Raw genomic sequence first — 18270 nt, 5'->3', positions numbered from 1 at the left:
ATGAGGATGTGGCTGACGCTGCTATAAAGTCTGAACCATATGAAGTAAAAATGTGTAGAAATGATTGTGAGTTCAATACCAGGGCTGCCACCATTGTGCCCCTGAACAAGGTACTTAACCCTGAGTTGCTCCAGGGAGACTGTCCCTGTAGTTAGTTCACTGTAAGTCTCTCTGGATAAGAGCGTCTGATAAATGACCTGTAATAATAGTAAACCATTTGCAGTACCAGCTGACAATGCTGCCCTTTAGAGAAAAGACAAGAGAGGATCACAGGGACAGGAGGGAGACGAAGGCTTGCTCAGTGGGTGGACTGGGTTAACAACACCCAGAACAACTATATATATATATATATATTTTTTTTTAAGTTATATTTTTGGGCTTTTCATGCCTTTATGATAGAGAAGTGCAGATTGTGAAAGGGGGAGAGAGAGAGGGAAGGACAAACAGCTAACGCCACAGGTTGGACTTGAACCAGTGGCCGCTGTGGGCAAGGACTAAGCCTTTGTATATGGGACACCTGTGCTACCGGTTGAGCTACCGGGACGCCCCAGAACAACTATATTTTAAGCCTAGTTTTTCTATTTGTTTACAACAGAACAGTACATCCATTCCAATTCAAAGGACCACGTGAACTCTGCTACATGGGTTGCTACTGGTATGATGATCTGACAGTTGAACAGAAATGGTGTTTACCAACTGCAGAATATTAACTTTTTAAAAGAATTAAAAGAATTACTGCCAACCAGTCAAGTTTACATCCGTTAATGCCGGATTTACTTCAGAATAAACTTCATCATTTTATCATACTAGATATTTGTGTGAAGTTGCCATATTAAGTGTAAGAATTCTTGAGTTATGGCCAAAACATGCTTTGTGAGGTCACAGTGACCTAATAATTTATTCCTTGTGTCCAAGTGGACTTTGTGCCACCTTTGAAGAAAGACTTTCCAGGCATTCCTGAGATATCCCGTTCACAAGAATAGGACGGACAACTCGAAAACATAAACCTCGGCTGTCATGGAGGCTTAATAAAGTAAATAATGGGGTATAGTAATAGATCTTCTGCTAATCTGCCTGTATTGAACAACAACATAAAATAAAACACATAAAAAGACAGGGAGCAGTGCCTGGCTGAGGGGAGGTGGGGGTGGGCTACCTTGTGGGGGCAGCAGAATGTCATAGTCAGAAGGTATCTTGTTGATGTTGAAGGGACAGAGGGCACTATGTGCGACCCGTGAGGCCGCCACTCCCCTGACGGACTCAGATTGGCCACCTAAAGAACAGAGGCAGAGAAAAGACTGTAGTGGACAATAGTGGACTGAAGAAGGTGTCTTTATGTTCATACAGATCAATTCTGGACATAATATTCACCTTTCTCATTGCAACATCAGAGGAAGATGCCAGTGCTTTCATAGTAATAGTGATTCAGATAATAGATTTATAACTGTTTTATCATTTCTGATGTTTCAGGACTCACCAGGCTCAGGGAGCTGGAGCTTTTTCTCGTTGATGGAGGGCTCTGGAGAACCGTTCTCCAAGTGCCTGAAAGAGAGGAAATATTTTTTGGTTCACAGCAGCCTAATCAAACTCTAATGGAACTATCATTGCTGTATCACCATAGTAACGTCAACACATAGAATGAGGGCAGTACCTGCTGGGTACAGAGATACAGACAGGAGCCTGGCTCAAGCAGAGGTTGGATGAAGGGATCTGATAGTTGTCCTCCACCCTCTCCATCACTCCCCGCTGCCGTTCTAGCACAGGGCTGCTGAAAGGCTTGGAGGGTCTGTGAAGATGACCATGATTTATCAACCCAACCTTTCCAATAGTGTCATTCACATAGGTATTACATTCAAACTGCAATCACTGATATCAGCACAGTCCCATTAGAAGGAGGAGGATGGCAGTCCTGGTGCAGCAAGATTGGTGATTTTACAAAAACATAAAGGTGAACCGGAGCCCTTTTCAACACATCACTGAAACCCATTTTCTCTAGTCAACGGGCCGTCACGCACCAGGCAACACATCCACTGTGTCAGTATCAGTATGTGCAACCCTGTGTTGCATAATGGCTACAAATGATCCTTGAATCAGTTTTTATAATCATTTATAAAACTACATATACAAATACAAGCCCTCAATATATCCAACAGCAACTGCAATTTACGTTCTAGTTCATTCATTATTACGGTCATTCCGCACCTCCTCCCTCCCTCATCCCAGTGTGCCTCCTAGTGACTGCAACAAGTTGCAAAAGATGCTAAAACTCATTAATAACATTACAAACCATAGTTTCTGATCACTGCACCTGCTTTTGAATTAGTTTATCTGGAACACAGTACATATATCTCTCTAGTTGTATATACTGTATATATTGTGATGTTTGAATTTTGTCTTCTATTGTTTTATTGCACTAGTAGTATCTGTGTTTTAATGTCTTGTATCGACTTGCCTTCTCTCGCTGCCTCTTGGCCAAGTTGTCATTGTCAATGAGAATTGGTTCTCAATTGACTTAACTAGTTAAATAAAAAGGTAAAGAAAAATCCCTTTTACATTAACTGCATTGTAAATTGTATTGTCAAATTACAAAAATAAGTCATATAAAGAGTCCTGCACACTCTGCTCAATATGTAGTTTTGTCAAAGTAACGCAACATGCTTTCTTTTTTTCTTAAAAATATTTTTTGGGCTTTTCATGCCTTTATGATAGAGAAGTGCAGATTGTGAAAGGGGAGAGAGAGGGAACGACATACAGAAAACGCCACAGGTCAGACTCAAACCAGTGGCCGCTGTGGGCAAGGACTAAGCCTTTGTATATGGGACGCCTGTGCTACCGGGACACCCTGCAACATGCTTTCTGACATTTTCTGGTACACAGCAGTTGAAAATTGCAACTGAGAAGATTTGTCCCCGTAAGTAGAGCCCATGAAGTCTGAGATGTGTGATCTGACCAAAATAGCTAAAATCAGAATGCATGTTTTAGATGCTTGTGGTACAAATATCCATCACCGTCCAACACTGCAGTTAGTGCAGTATTACTGTTCCTAGCATCATACGTGTGTGAGCTGACTTTTTCATTCCTGGCTTACATGAAAAAACAAGTGGAGGAATTATCTGCCAGGAGAGTCAGAGCTTGGTCTGGTGTGTGATGTGGTTATAAAAGGTGAAAACCACTCATCTAAATATTGGGGTTTATGTTGTAATCAATTTAAAATCATTGGGAAAATGTGAGCAACACCCTCGCTTCTCTCATAGCTGCTCAGCTATCCTTGAGATAATTTAAATAATAAGCCATGAAGTGTAGCTGATCAGTGGAAGTGATGTTCATGTTGGGAGTAATTGTGATTGATAATAATCAGGTTTTTTAAGAATGTATCAAATGTCCCAAAACAACACTGATCATGGCTTCAGTCTCTTTATCAATCAAATCAATCAAATTAGTGGGATCCTTCACCCAGGACAGACAGACAGTAGATGTCATGTGTACAGAATAAATATAATACAATTACAACATAGACAATTCATATGACAAAAATGATAATGTGATTGTATATGTAAAAGAAGGATGCAGGAGGATGGAACAGCTTCCAGGTGCCACCAAAACTAATTCCACATAAACAGACTGGAGACCGAAGGCCATCAGGCAAAATTCATTACGACTTCAACTGTGTGTAAATGTAATGTGGAAATATGCAGCACCACTTGTCAGCTGGTTCCACTGTGCTAGCTGTGTGTACCTACATTATATATTACAGTACAATGTTATTGTGCTGCAAAGGTACAAAGTACACTTACTGTTGTGTCTTCTGTAGGTAATAATTAAACAAGTGTGAAGGAACACAAATGATGCAGGAAACACCATAACCACTGATACATTTTAAACATGAGCATTTAAACTAAGCTAAGCTACTACAGTAGATGCAGAAATTTACATTCAGGTGAGGGTGAGGGCTTTTGGGAATAATTGGTGTGTTTTATATATATATATATAGTAATAAAAACATGTGTGAGAGTGATCTTGTTAATATTACCTATGCTTAAAAAATGCATATGTGCTGCAGGCAGGTATGTAAAGGCCCTGTCACACATTCGTATGGCAGAAACGTATGCTGGCATATAAGAAAATTTGTCAGAGTCCAAATACGTCCAACTTTTCATTGGATCGTATACAGATACACATGTTCAAAATTATTATTATTGTGATTCATAAGTTATGCAGACGTTACACATAAGTTACGTTACGTTAGACATACGTGAATACGTAAATACCTACGTGAATACTTACCTACGTAAATACCTACGTGAATACTTACCTACGTAAATATAGTACGTAAATACATTACGTGAATACTTACCTACGTAAATATAGTACGTAAATACCTACGTGAATACTTACATACGTAAATATAGTACGTAAATACTTACCTAAGTAAATATAGTACGTAAATACCTACGTGAATACAGTACGTGAATACGGTAGAGGTACTTTAGATATAGGCTACGTCGGCTGACGGTGAACCCTAGAGCCAATTTATTGATAACGAGTGGATAACCTATTCGTAACCTATTTTAAGCTTATCCCTGACGACGGAGTCATTTATTAAACGTGTTTCTACAGTACAGCTAGCGTTCAGCTAGCGTTTTGGGAGCTTATTGGGGTTTGAATATAGTATATAGGGTCCCTGTGAGTAGCTCATCCTCACTTCTTCACAGCACGTCTTGATGAATACATCAACCCAGCATCAGAGAGCATGAAGGATGCTGAGAGGCTATGACAAGAGTACATTCTAGCCGTTCTCCAGCATCAGCATGACGTGAACCAAATGGCACTTTTCCAGCTCTGTTGGCCAGACGCTCTGATACGTTTTGTATAAGTAAGTGATACGCTATCAATAGGTTTGACATACGTATAATAATTTGTTATGTATTCGTTATGTATACGTCAGCAACAACACCGCTGTGGAAAAGTTGGACGTATTTGGACTCTGACAGATTTTGAACTACTTTTCATATACGGCGGCATGTTTCTGCCATACGGAACTGTGTGACAGGGTCGTATGTCAGATGTTTTCGGCATATCGTCTGCGTCCTACGAACGATCACAACTTACCCTTAATTTATATCAATATATTGCCAATATTTCGTATACACCAGCATACATTTCTGCCATACGGATATGTGTGACAGGGCCTTAAGGGAAGTGTGTTAGAGTCATCTAACAGCCTTACAATACTTTACAACACTAAATCGTTTTTAGCAGATCCAGAGCTTCCCCTTTCAGCTCAAGCTTCATTAGAAGTGACAGCTCTATACCCTGCCTCCACTTCAACCCGATACACAGACATACCTAATCTAATTCTGGCTGCAGCTAAAAGACTATTAGATGCTCAGCCATCATTTTAACCAGGATTCTCCCTAAGGCTACTAGACATCCCTGGTATAAGGTCTCTGAGACTGAAAACCACAGAGAAAAGAAAGGAAGAGGTTTGGGAGATAGATTGAAAGGAAATGCTAAAGAACAAATAGGAACTGAAGTGAAGTGCTGTCCAGAGATATTTCAGTATTGCTCAAACCTTTTCAGAATATTTCCAAGGAAACTTTGTCCATATCTTTCTGAAAGAATAGTCCCATTATATGTGTGTGTGTGTGTATGTGTGTGTGTGTGTGTGTGTGTGTCGATGTGTAATACTCACTTATGGTTACTGGCAAGCGTGGACTGCATTGGCGAGGGCCGTGAGGGCAGGATGTCATACTCATCGCTGGCTTGCAAACCATCAGAGAAGGGCTGTACACACAAGGGAGGGAGGGGGGGGATTTATAAAAACTGTTGGGATCCTCACAGTATGGAGATTGAGCTATTGGACTTAATTTCCCATGATCCTTTGTGTCTAGACCCTCCCTCACAACCTGACATCACCTTTTCGCACATAGGTGTGAAAACTCAGCTGATAAAACCAAAACACAGCCATGTGTTCTCTCTCTGGGTCCACCCCCATGGACCTCCTCCACACCACGCGGTTCTCAACTGTTTTGCGGCATCGGCTCAGCAGCATCAGCCCAGCAGCATCGGCCCAGCAGCATCAGCTCGCCTTCACAATAGAAGCAACCAGTAGTTAGCAATGACCTAACTGCATTCTGCGGGATAACAAACGGAGCCACCAGACTCCTTCATACAGCTGATCGAGCTGAAACAGCACAAAGACACAACGACTCGACCGGCAACAAAGAAAACAGCATGCTGATTTCTTCCATCTCAAAGGATTCGCCATCTAAGGGGAGGTGATTTAGTGTAAATTAAGTTAATAACTATATTAAATGTAATAATTATTTTTGATAATTATGAATTCCTTCTGATAGCCATTTAATGACTTACTCAATACTCAAGTCCCCGGCTGAGCGCCGCTACGTTGGAGTTCACCCCGGTGGACGAGAGGGTCACCTCCCTACGCCTTCGGGTTATGGGGGGAAACTCTGACTGTTGTTTGTGCCTATGCCCCAAACAGCAGTTCAGAGTATTCGGCCTTCTTGGAGACCCTGAATGGAGCCCTGAATGGAGCCCTGCAGGGGGCTCCAGTAGGGGACTCCCTAGTCTTGCTGGGAGACTTCAACGTGCACGTAGGAAACGATGGAGACACCTGGAGAGGCGTGATCTAGACCTGAACGGTTGTTTGTTGTTGTTCTGTGCTAGTCATGGAATGGCTATAACAAACACCATGTTCGAACATAAGGATGCTCATAAGTGTAAATGATACACTTGCACACTAGGCCAAAGGTCAATGATCAATTTTGTGATCGTATCATCTGATCTGAGGCCGCATGTTTTGGACACGTCTACACAAACTAGGCACACTGGCCTTTTACTTCCACAAAGAAATAATCATCCGTCCATTTCTCCTGGAAAGTGTAACATTCCGCATCCACCTTTCTCTTTTTTACACTTGCCATGCTGCGTTCACTGATGCCAATGACAGTCTTGTGAAGTATTGAAGTTTTTTGACATGCCGTGACCACGAGATGACACGTTCCGCTCGTGTTGTGTTCAAGGACCCTGACCACGGTCAGGCCAGGAAAAACAGTCAGTCAAACTAAATTTGGTTAAATTTTTTGGAGTTGATTTTTTTGCGTGTGTTTATGAATTACCTCGAGGGCCAGATCAAATGGTCTCGCGGGCCGCAAGTTCCCCACACCTGCTATAAAACAAACGCCCCCCAAAAACACATGAACGCCCCCCTTTCTAAAATATTGCTTCCAGCCCCGACGTTCTCTGAACGCCCCCTGGGGGTGCGCTACCGCTCCCGTTGAGAACCACTGAGCTAGATGAAAAGGCAGACAGACAGTCAGACAGACAGTCAGACAGACAGTCATTCAGTCATACAGACAGACAGACAGACAGTCAGTTCATTAAAGCAGACTGCTGAAACTCTGAGAGTCTAAATATCTCTGCTATCTTCTAATCTTCACGTGGTTCTTATATATCTGTGTTTCCTGTGGCACTGAGGGCTGTACGCTCCGTGTAACGTTACGTTTGGATAGTTTGTATGTTGGCTTGGGTCTGGAGACGAGGGAACAAATCCGGCTCAGATTTGGCCGGTGTATATCACAGCACTGGAAGTTGATACTGACCCCGTCAACAGCAGCAAGTAGCTTTGCATCTACCGTATGTAATACACTAACTATGAATAACTAACTCATACAACCCCACTTCAAAAGATCCAAACAATCTCTTTAATGTAAAACTGATATTTAAGGCTTACCTTGGAGCTCTCTGACGCTCCCGCCCCCTCCATTCGGGGATGTAATCTCCCAAATCCAGCAGACGGACAACTGAGTGGTCTTCCATTCAGGTGAGAGGGGCCAGTGGGTTCTAGCTGGAGCGGGTGATCTGATCGAGCCCTGTGGGCATCTGCAAAGTGGCTGTCTTTGGGACACCGTGTCTCAGGGGGCATCTGGGAATCTGACAGTGTGCCGGTAGAAGATGAGATAGAAGATGACATGGGAGAGAAACTGGGGAGCCAAGAATGGCGCGACTCTGGGGGGATGGGAGGTGGACGCTCAGGAGGAGGCGGGGGTGGTGGGTCCCTCTGGGGAGGAGGTGGCGCTGGGAGGGGCTTGTTCTGCTTCCTGGACATGCCTGGTGAAGACTAGAGAGGCGGGGAGACATGGTTTGTTCATTGAAATGACAGAAGATAATAATAAGACTCATTTCTAAATCACACCACACTTTTTTACATTTTGTTGTGGTTTTTGTGTGGACTTCAAGAAAACTAGCGAGCACATCGTGTAAGATACCCCAGTTTTTGGCGTTCAGTATGGTCACAGGTCTTCATGGCATTTTACAGCTGTCAAATAAAAATGTGCAAGTGAATTATAAAACCTCTTCCTTAACTTTGGCCTTAAACCTGGCGTGAAAACCCAAACATTTCCACCTCTGCCAGCTACTAAGCAAAAGTGTAAAAGTGTCACATAAAATAATTCTGGGTAATAAAATCCTTCAGAAATTAAATTCAAATTCATTGTTTTTAAGCCGTACTGTAAAACCCTTTCTAGACTTTGCATTTATATATAAAAAAACACAAAAAAATTATGTGACAGGAAAATACAGGTGCCCTATTTTTCTTTGTATTTGGGGAATACTGTGACTGACCTTCGGGGAGCCAGTGGGACTGGCAGATGGAGAGCGAATGGCGCCCTTCTGGATGAGGTCGAGTCGCGGTGGGACGGGGGGAAGGCCAAGGTGCTGGACACAGTGGCTGGGGTCTCCTCCGTCGATTTTTCTGTGTTGGCTTAGAGGTGAAGAGCTCGGAGACACCATGGGCGAGTTCTGACGCTCTGCACAGTGCTGATAGAAAAGTAAAGAATCATCATGACTAATGTGTTAGTTGAAGCAAGATGGATGTAAAATCAGCGGACTATTTGCATTTGTTTTTAACTTTTTATAGGACATATTCTTTTGCATATATGAGGTATCCATTTTTATGCAGACTGGTCATTGTGCTTCTAAATTGTGCTCCTTATTTACCAGAAATTCTTTCCTGTTTTAGTTAAGCTTTCTTTATATTTCAATTTTAGCGATAATACTGATATTTAATCCATATTATTATACATCATTAGTATATTTAATTGCTACTGGAAGAATTTAAGACCTCAAACAGAAAATGAAAATTTTAAACCATAAAATTAAATTTTTGCAGAATAATATATCAATGATCAAATTTAAGAATAAAAAAAAATGGGGTTCATCCATGTCTATGTTTGGCTATTCTTCTGAGCGTGCGTGTGATTTATCATGTGATCACTTGAGAGTTACTCTTAAAAGGCTCATCTTGAGCTATACTTATTAATTATCATTCAAAAAGGTTTGATAAGTATGGCCCTGTATTACAAACAATGAAAAGACAAGTCAAATCTGATTTCTTTAAACCTACCCATACATATATCAACTACCAGCTAGTACTGCTCCTAATACTAGGTTCAAAATCCTCCATTTCCTTTACCAGTACAACACATCTTTACCTTTCTGATGTTGGCCAGTCCATTCATGACCAGGCAGTCCTCGCGGTCTTCCTCATCATCCAGTTCTAGCATTGGGCAGCTGTGCTGGTCGAGGAAGAAGCACTTGGTGCCCTCATTTCGTGGGTCAAAGGGATCAACAATTATGGGCTCTGTGCCTTTGATCTCACAACGACAGAAAGGACAACCCAGACCATCAGATTCCTGGAACAGATAAGGGAAAGACTTGAAACAGAATATTTCATGCAAACACAAACAAACGTACCCAGACGCAGGTGCATTTGAGACATTGTAAACCCGTAGACATTTGTAAATCTAATGATCCGGATAATGATCCGATGAGCATGGCTTTCGAGCTGTTGGGTTTTGGGAACATGAGGAATTGCTTGGGCCATCAAGCAGGAAGGCTATTCCTGCACACAGCTGGCATCCACATAGTTAAAGTTATGCACCGAACTACTGACCTATATCTTAGTCCCATGTCCCCGATTCATGAAAGGACTCTGGCAAAATCGACAGGACACATGTTTGTGAAAATACTCTCCAGGGAAAACTGTTTTGCAACTTTACAATATTCATTGGCTACATATACATACTCCACATGGCAGCCCCTGTCAAACAGGGTCATAGATAAGAGGATAAAAGAGGTTTTGGTTTTCAGTGCATCTCTCTCCACTTAGTCAGGGGCTACAATCAAAGGCAGACAATATTTACAGAGAACAAAGCTGCATTTATGCTGGCCATATGGTTGGGGACTTGGCGTGGGAAGGACCAAAGGCATGTTTGAAATTGAATCATAATTAGAGTGGGTGAAGGGAAGGAGTGGGATGTTAAAAGGAAGGGAAACCAGACGGGGGAAGAGATGGTTTGATGGCCATAGACGTGATGTAAACCATACTATTCAGCATGAGACATGACTGAAGTGACAAACTAAAACAAACTGTTCCTGAACTGTAAGAACTGTAAAACAAGCTGTAAGAACAACATTGACATATTATCACTTTGTAAAGTTGATATTTTGAACGAGTTGTTACATTAACACATAAAGTGTACAAAGTTAACACTTATTTGGAGTCATGTTTGGAGTCCTGGCAAAAGTCCAAGATTCCTTCTCTCTTTTCGTGTCCAGCATCGCCTGAGAAAAATATCTTGCTCTTCAGCTGCTAAATGCTCCAGCAACTAGCTGGTAACATATGATGATGAGAAAGAACAAAAATAGTAAAGTGGTGAGCTGTAAAACCAAAAGAATGAGCTCAAAGTTGAATGAGCTCAAAGTTGTTATTCTCTCAAAGATGTCAAACACTTGTTTGACATCTTTGAGAGAATAACAACCTGAATGTGCAGTCAGGTTGTTATTCTCCGTGGAGTTGTCACTATGAGTGACACCTTTCACATTATACAGTAGCAGCAATCTAAAATAAGCAGTTTGGCTATGACTGAGCTCTACACTTGGTGTGTATGTAACCCCACCCTTGAGGATGCCCATAAGCAGTGTGGAAACCAATTGCAGTGATGCATCTATCCACCAGGAGGAGCAGTGATTATGGAGGCTGACACTGTTCACTCCCACACTGTGGTGTGACCATTAGTGGCTGAACATTTTCATTGACTGTGTCTCATCAGGAAAATATTATGCAGAGGCTTTATTTTTTAATCTTCTATAGATTTAATGTGTTTTTACAAACATGTACTGCTTAATGAGGCAGGTAAGACACACTGAAGATTGTGCCCCCTGCTTTCTTTTTTATACATCAGTCATTTTTATCCATGTTAAATGAAGGTATTGATTGGAGCAGCTTTCAAAATCATCCACATTTTAGGTTTAGCCCAGTCCTAGATGTCTTGTGATTTGAAAGTCAAATATGGAGAGAAATTAAATAATTACAAAGTTCAAAGCCAAACATACCTTCTCTGTTTGAGTTTACACTTTGTAGAAGGAACTAGTTACAATTTGCCATCGCTCTTGATACAATCATTAGTAAGATACACAAACCTTATCATCTAATGAAACATACAGTTTGGTAAATAAAAGACAAAGAAAAGTCGCTGTGAATCACTTAGTGAGGATAAAACTAATAGCTGAAACAAGGGAACCCTCTTATCTGCCCCCATACTCTGAGAGATCAAAAACAGGCTGTGGAATTACTCAGCCAGCTGTGACTGAGGAGTGCATGTCTGATCCACCCCAGCTTATATACAGAGTGAGAGGAAAGATCCACCACTGAGTCAATGACCTGAACGGGTTACTCATTGTCCCAGGGCAGGGGGGTTCCCTCTCTCTGACTCACAATGTTGCTAATGTGGAGGAAAATACTTCTCTCTCACACACACACACACACACACACACACACACACACACACACACACACACACACACACACACACACGTCACTCAATCACTGACTGAGGCTGTGGAGGAGGCAGGGTCATGTTGAGTTGTCATAACAGGAAGTATGACAAACAAACACTGTCAATGTGGGTGCTGCCGACTCCCACGTTTTACAGAGCTCTAGAAAGACTGCGCTCATTTTCTAAACCTACAACTATGTTCAAATTTAAGTCACCCAAAAAAAGCTTTCCAGCTTTGTAGCAGTGGCATCCCCAGAAATATTTAATAGAGGTGGCCACTAAAAATCTTGGGGTGGCACATCAGACCAAAAGCCATAAGTGAATTTCAGAATGCTGTTGTAGTATATAGGCTAACTAACCACACACTAATATAGTTTGGTCTCTTATTTAACAATAAATGTTACTGATTATCTGATGTGCGTGGACTCATCGTTCTTCAAGTAGGCTAGTGAAAAGTTTATTTTTCTTCTTTTTCTTAAAAATACAAATATACAGGTTTAATTTGAAGAACATTTATATTAAGGAACAAAACAATTACTGGGAACAAGCCTGCTCAAGTTTAGAAACACCTCACAGAGGCCTCGCATACGTGTACGCATATGTGAGTCGTGGGCCAGCGAGTGAATCAGGGGGGACGTAGCAGCAGCAAACCAAACAGTAGTGTGTATGCTCCAAAAGCTGCTCAAACACTTGAATCAGGGTCCTGTTTTCCAAAACCCTTCATGTCAAAGACCCTTGAACTTACATTCTATGGATCATAGATCCTACTTTAACAAATGCTCTGCAGCCCCTGCAGGACTTCATTATTGATTTGTTGTGATAACTGTGAACAAAAACATTTGATCTGGGAAAAAATATTCCCAAATATATAATTTGAGTTTGACGTTTGTTTGTTTTTTGGAAGATCATTAAAAAGTCTACAAAAATACAACTGAGGAAGACTTCCTGTGACAGTGAGCAGAGACTGCATCATCACAGGGGCTACTGAAGAGATTTCATGCTTATCATCTCTTAACATCACTTTGGTAAGCAAAACATAAAAAGCAATGAATTTATGTTCTAATGGTATAAAATGTGTTTCATTGTTTGCTCATTTGATATCAACTCCTCTGATTTACACAATACAAACCAAAGGCTCAGGATACATGGAAACTATTATAGCACTGACTGACACGGAAAACAAAAAGTGCACACTTCATATATACACGTGATGTATACAACCTTGACTCATTGTCCTCTGAATCATCTTCCATGTTGTCCTTTGCAAAGGCTCCACTGACTTAAGTATGTTTGAAAAGCAGAACTGGGATATGGGCTTCTTGTGTAAAAACAATATAATACACATAATACAAAAAATATAGATTTGCTGTTGGTCTCTACTTGAAACTATTCCAGTTAGAAAACAGAATGTCTTCAGTGAGGTTTCACATGGTGTTGAGCAATTCCATTCATATTCAACACCAATAAGGACATTCAAAAAGAGGCCTAATATGTCTGCAGTCTAAAGGTCTTTGATATGAACTCCACTGAGAATTAGAACAAATGCACTTTCAGACAACTAAAATTAACCTTGATAAAGAACTGCAACACAAATATCCTACGCAAAGGTGAAAGGGGGGAGGAGGGAACTCTGGACTCTTATGACTCATTAGGGGAAGGTAATTACAAACACACTTTGCTGGCACAGCTTCTGAATTGCAAATAAGTGCACAAGCACAATGAAAACAGCAGTGTACTCTGGGATGCACACATGAGAAATATAGCACAAAGTAAGAAAAACAAACAAATGCAGAAACACTGGAATATATTGGCTGCAAACGATCAGTTTTCACTTCCAAGACTGACTGATGGACAGATGCAATGACACCATGTGGAAGTGAGGGGGGTTTACTTTCTTTGTTTGGTTTATCTTGTATCTTGTACTGGAGGCTGGAAGCTGCTTCTATTATTTCGTAGTGTTCTCACTTATATGCAGCTGCATATTAATCTTCAAACCAGATATTTCTGTATATAAATCACCGTGTAACAGAGACAGAGCTGATGAAGATGTACATGTGTAATAGCAACAGAAATTGAGTTCATGCAGTATGCTTCATTACGATACCTGCCATGCTGTAAGACAGTAAGTACACATAAGGTGACCGCAGGGTTCGATCTTGACGTCTTTGTCGTTCTCAGCACAGATCTTACAAAGCTGGAAGGTGGAGCCCATTTCACAGTACAGCTCATACTGCTCCTGTTGAGACAGAGCAAACTCCTGTTAGTCATCAAGTCCTTCATGTATCAAACTAAACAACAAGAGAGCACACACACATACAGTTTACATACACAACAAGCTTCCACCATGAACATTATGTTATATGATATGATGATGATGCGTTTTTAATGTATGCATTCTGCGACCAAATCTGGAGGAATATTTAGAAACTAAAAAGACCATATTAAAGCATTTTGAAACAAAAATCCTGGATGATTAAAGTAATGTTAGAAAGCAGTTATGAACATAGACTTAAATGATAAATGTTTAATGTACTTATTTCACAATGTAACAATGTATGTAGCTAACAATCGCTAGCATTAGTAAGTAGCATTTGGTTCACTGTAAATTCATGTCGATTGGTGCCAAACTTTATGACTATATTCTAAATCAATACACATATTTGATACTTTTAGTGTATTGTGATTACGCCCCAGTGCAGAATTATTCCATGACCTTAAAGTGTGATGTTTAATGCTGCAGCCAGAAGGGGTTCATCTCAGTTAGGGTTAATGACAAACAATTTATATATCACCAATTTGTAAAATCCCCTGGTGTTCACTTACTTTCCCTATTTTGAATATACTTCTCAAAAATATCATCATATTAGAAATGATCAGCCACACAACAGCAGCAGCCTATTTTTGATTAATGTGTACAATACAATACACCTGATTGGATGAACGCTCACACTGGACATTCTTTAGCTAGAAAAATGTGGTAGCACTTCTGAAAAGATCAAGAATCAGTTTCTGACAAAAAGTCATGGAGTTGGATGACTGCTTCATTTCATAACACATTTCATGGCTCCTGCAGTTTACTGAATGTTCTGCAACATAGTTGGACACACACACACACACACACACACACACTCACACACACACACACACACACACACACACACACACACACACACACACACACACACACACACACACCCACTTGTGTCACTTTGATGTGATCTTGAGGCGTTGGCTCACATAAACCAGTGAGGTCAGGGTTGTAACTGCGACCATCAGGGAACAAGTAGCTGCAAATGAGAAAAAAAGTTTAAATTAGCTAAAAGTAACAAACGCACTGTAAGATATTTGCTTGAAACATTTTTGTCGTAACCTGTACAGTCTGTAAAGCACACTGAGACAAATGTATAATTTGTGATATTGGGCTATATAAATAAATTTGATTTGATTTGATTTGAAGTCACGTTTCGTTTGTCATGTCTAACAAGTTATCAAGTATGCATTGCACTAACTGTACTAAAGGTATTTGAACATGTTATATTTATGATATTCTACAAATATAAATGTGTAAATAACCCTATAAATATGTATCATGTGGACAAAGGACAAAGGACCGCCTCGGGAGGGAAGTGAGGAGAGCTGAGATGGGAGTTAAACTGACCCAGCTCGGACTTAAGGCTACTCCACTACCAGCTAGCTCCTGGCTGATGTCTGATGCAGCAACATGGGAGACTGTTGTGTCCACATCTTTATGTAGACCTGGCTCCAACGTGACATCCCGGATCAAGCTGCTGCATTTGACGGGCGGACAGCAGGACAGCGCGCAGGACTCCGGTGGGACGAGAGGAGGCGGACTGTGTATTTACATCAAATATGCCTGGTGCTCAAATTTTAATGCGCTTGTCAGATTATCAGTTCTGATAGGAACAGACATCCTCTTGTCTTTCTGAGACAAAAAAACACAATTTCATCTAGGAAGTAGGCTTTCAGTAAAGAACCTTCAAGAGGCACCACACTCTGGTCTGCTGTTTTAAGAATATGCAAATCCGATTTGACTCATTGAGAAACAGTTGATAATTTCTCATTTGGATACAGTGCATACACAGTGGAGAGTTTAGCACTGAGCAAATTATCAATATACAAACAGAGAGTGAGCTAGAGAGGGATAGTGTGTGTGCGTGTGTGAGTGTGGTTACGTACAAGCCCTCCCTGTAGCCATCAATGAGCGCCTGGAACAGCGGTTTGTTGTGGGGGATGGTCTGCAGTATGTTGCCATCGTTGGTCACATAGCCGATGGCCCACTGGCCAAGACGTGTACAACTCAGTCTGAAGATGTAACTGTTCGAGAGGGAAAGAAGTGCATGGTTTACACACACAAGCTGCAAAACCAAACAACTACATTTGAATGTCAAGTTTCCTGTGGTGTTGTATCGAGAACATTCAAATATCTGTGGACTGTTGAATTAACTTTGAATAATAAATCAGTTGTGTTTATAAATAAATGTAAAAACTGTAACATATTTATTTGTAAATATTAATATTTTATAACTCTGACCAGTCATAAATTGAATATTTGTTAACATATGTTTATCGACTTTTAGCTGAATTATATGATTATATGATAATTATAATATCAGATAACATAACATAAAACAAGACAAGATAAGAAGTCTTATTTTTGTATTGTATTTCCTGCTGATGTTCCTGGATTTTAATCATGGTGTTCTTCTGTCTACTGTAGATATAAGATATAAGCAAATACATAAGGTTTAATGGGATTCAACATGTTTAACCCCAAGTATACCCAACACTGGTTGAGCTGCACATTAACAACTGTCTGAACAAGACAAGCTCTAATCTTTACATGAACACCATTTGTACTACTATTGTCAGAAATAGTTCTGGTCTATAATGGTTTATACATAAACATAGTAACAGAATCAAAATGTAGAATAAGAGCAAACATAGAAATATTGTAAAAACGATTGTAAAAAATTAAAAATTAAACAATGGTGCAGCACCATACCATTTTTTGGGATTTCCTTGTGCAAATCTCAGTTTAATACAAAGGAAACCACTCAGCACAAGAAGGAACAATATGAAGGTGAAAATGTGAAAAAAGAGAAAAAGAAGGTATTGTAAATGTAGTTTGGTGCGAGTAGTGGGCTTAGAGCAAGCCTTGACCACAGAATGATCCCACCTCCACCAGCAACAAGAGCACCAAGCTAAATCCACCTTGACTGAAAACAGATGTAGGAAGACAGTTACAGACTTTCACACTGTTTCACTGCTCATAAGATGTGTTCTGCCTCTGTTGGGGAGAACTTTGCTGAAGACAGAAATTCTGCCTGTTTGTTTAGGCTACGTGATAATGAAATGCTTAAGAAATCACACATGCAGTCCCACTTTCAGTGTGAAAACCATGTTTGGTGATATTGTTTAACGGAGTTATGATCAATATATCCTGAGTTGACTTTTCAACAATCTGTAAGATCTGGTTTATTCCAAGTGAATTGTGTGTGTTTGTGTGTATGCTGTGTGGGTTTGAATGTGTGTATGAGTGAGTTGAAGTGGTAACGTGTAGCGGCTCATGACATTTGACTGCCCTCCCCCACATAGCTGTGTGTGTTTGATTCAGTGTTGGTTCATATCAATGGTATTTGCGTGATTCACTCTGTGATCATCACCCTAAACATTTGCAAACTCAGACACACACTAGCTCCTTCAATGCTCACTTACACACTGACCCACACACACATTTCATGTCCTGTCATTATTTGCTCTACTCTACCATGACAGCATGCAAGACCAGCTAACCACAGAGCATGCATGGCTCAGCTCAAGGCTATACGAGCTGCTCGCAATGAATGAATTAGCGCTGTTGTTAAAGGTATTTCTCAAGCTACTTTCTTCACCCCACCAGCAACTTGCCACATGGAGAGAAAAAACCCACCACATCGAACACAGCTCGTCAGAATTCATTTCAGAGACCAGTGGTAGGCTACTGCCACACACACACACACACACACACACACACACACACACACACTTAATCTATATTATTATGAATGTTGTTTTCCATAGAGATGAGTAAACTCTATTCTAACTGCTTTTGCACGCACCTCCTCCATTATTGTGTATGTGGTGTGTTACAACAACTCTGCACAGACCCAAGCTGGTCTGTGGGACCACCATATGACCCAGTCGCTTCCATTTCTACATCCATCAAAACACAGCAACAACAGTAACAACTTACATATTTATAAAGATGACGTGTGTCGTTGTAGGTTGATTAACAGTACCAACTACAGTGTCGGAAAGTAATGGAAACTACCTCGTGGATGACAGCGTGGGTTGCATGAGTGTGTGCACATTATATTGTTTTACACACCCACAAAGGAGACCCGCATCACTG

General features: G+C 40.7%; 1 protein-coding gene across 3 annotated transcripts in view; it reads right to left on the bottom strand.

Moving 5' to 3' along the window:
• cblb (Cbl proto-oncogene B, E3 ubiquitin protein ligase) overlaps positions 1–18270 on the bottom strand; it is a 62561-nt gene that overhangs the window by 4596 nt on the left and 39695 nt on the right. For all 3 annotated transcript variants that reach the window (XR_003833394.1, XM_029447526.1, XM_029447527.1), the window contains exons 7-16: positions 16056–16193; positions 15058–15145; positions 13963–14094; positions 9513–9713; positions 8644–8838; positions 7754–8140; positions 5693–5784; positions 1652–1786; positions 1478–1542; positions 1157–1273 (exon numbers count right to left, since the gene is read on the bottom strand). Coding sequence is in view for 2 of the 3 variants with exons in the window: in XM_029447526.1 (XP_029303386.1) it covers positions 1157–1273; positions 1478–1542; positions 1652–1786; positions 5693–5784; positions 7754–8140; positions 8644–8838; positions 9513–9713; positions 13963–14094; positions 15058–15145; positions 16056–16193 (1550 nt within the window). In the remaining variant the exon portion in view is untranslated. The remainder of the gene's footprint in view (positions 1–1156; positions 1274–1477; positions 1543–1651; positions 1787–5692; positions 5785–7753; positions 8141–8643; positions 8839–9512; positions 9714–13962; positions 14095–15057; positions 15146–16055; positions 16194–18270) is intronic.

The sequence above is a fragment of the Cottoperca gobio genome, chromosome 14 (genome assembly GCF_900634415.1).
Source record: "Cottoperca gobio chromosome 14, fCotGob3.1, whole genome shotgun sequence".
NCBI classification, from domain to species: domain Eukaryota; kingdom Metazoa; phylum Chordata; class Actinopteri; order Perciformes; family Bovichtidae; genus Cottoperca; species Cottoperca gobio.
The sequence above is the reverse complement of the archived record's forward strand: the minus strand, read 5'-3'. Positions and strand labels throughout refer to the sequence as shown.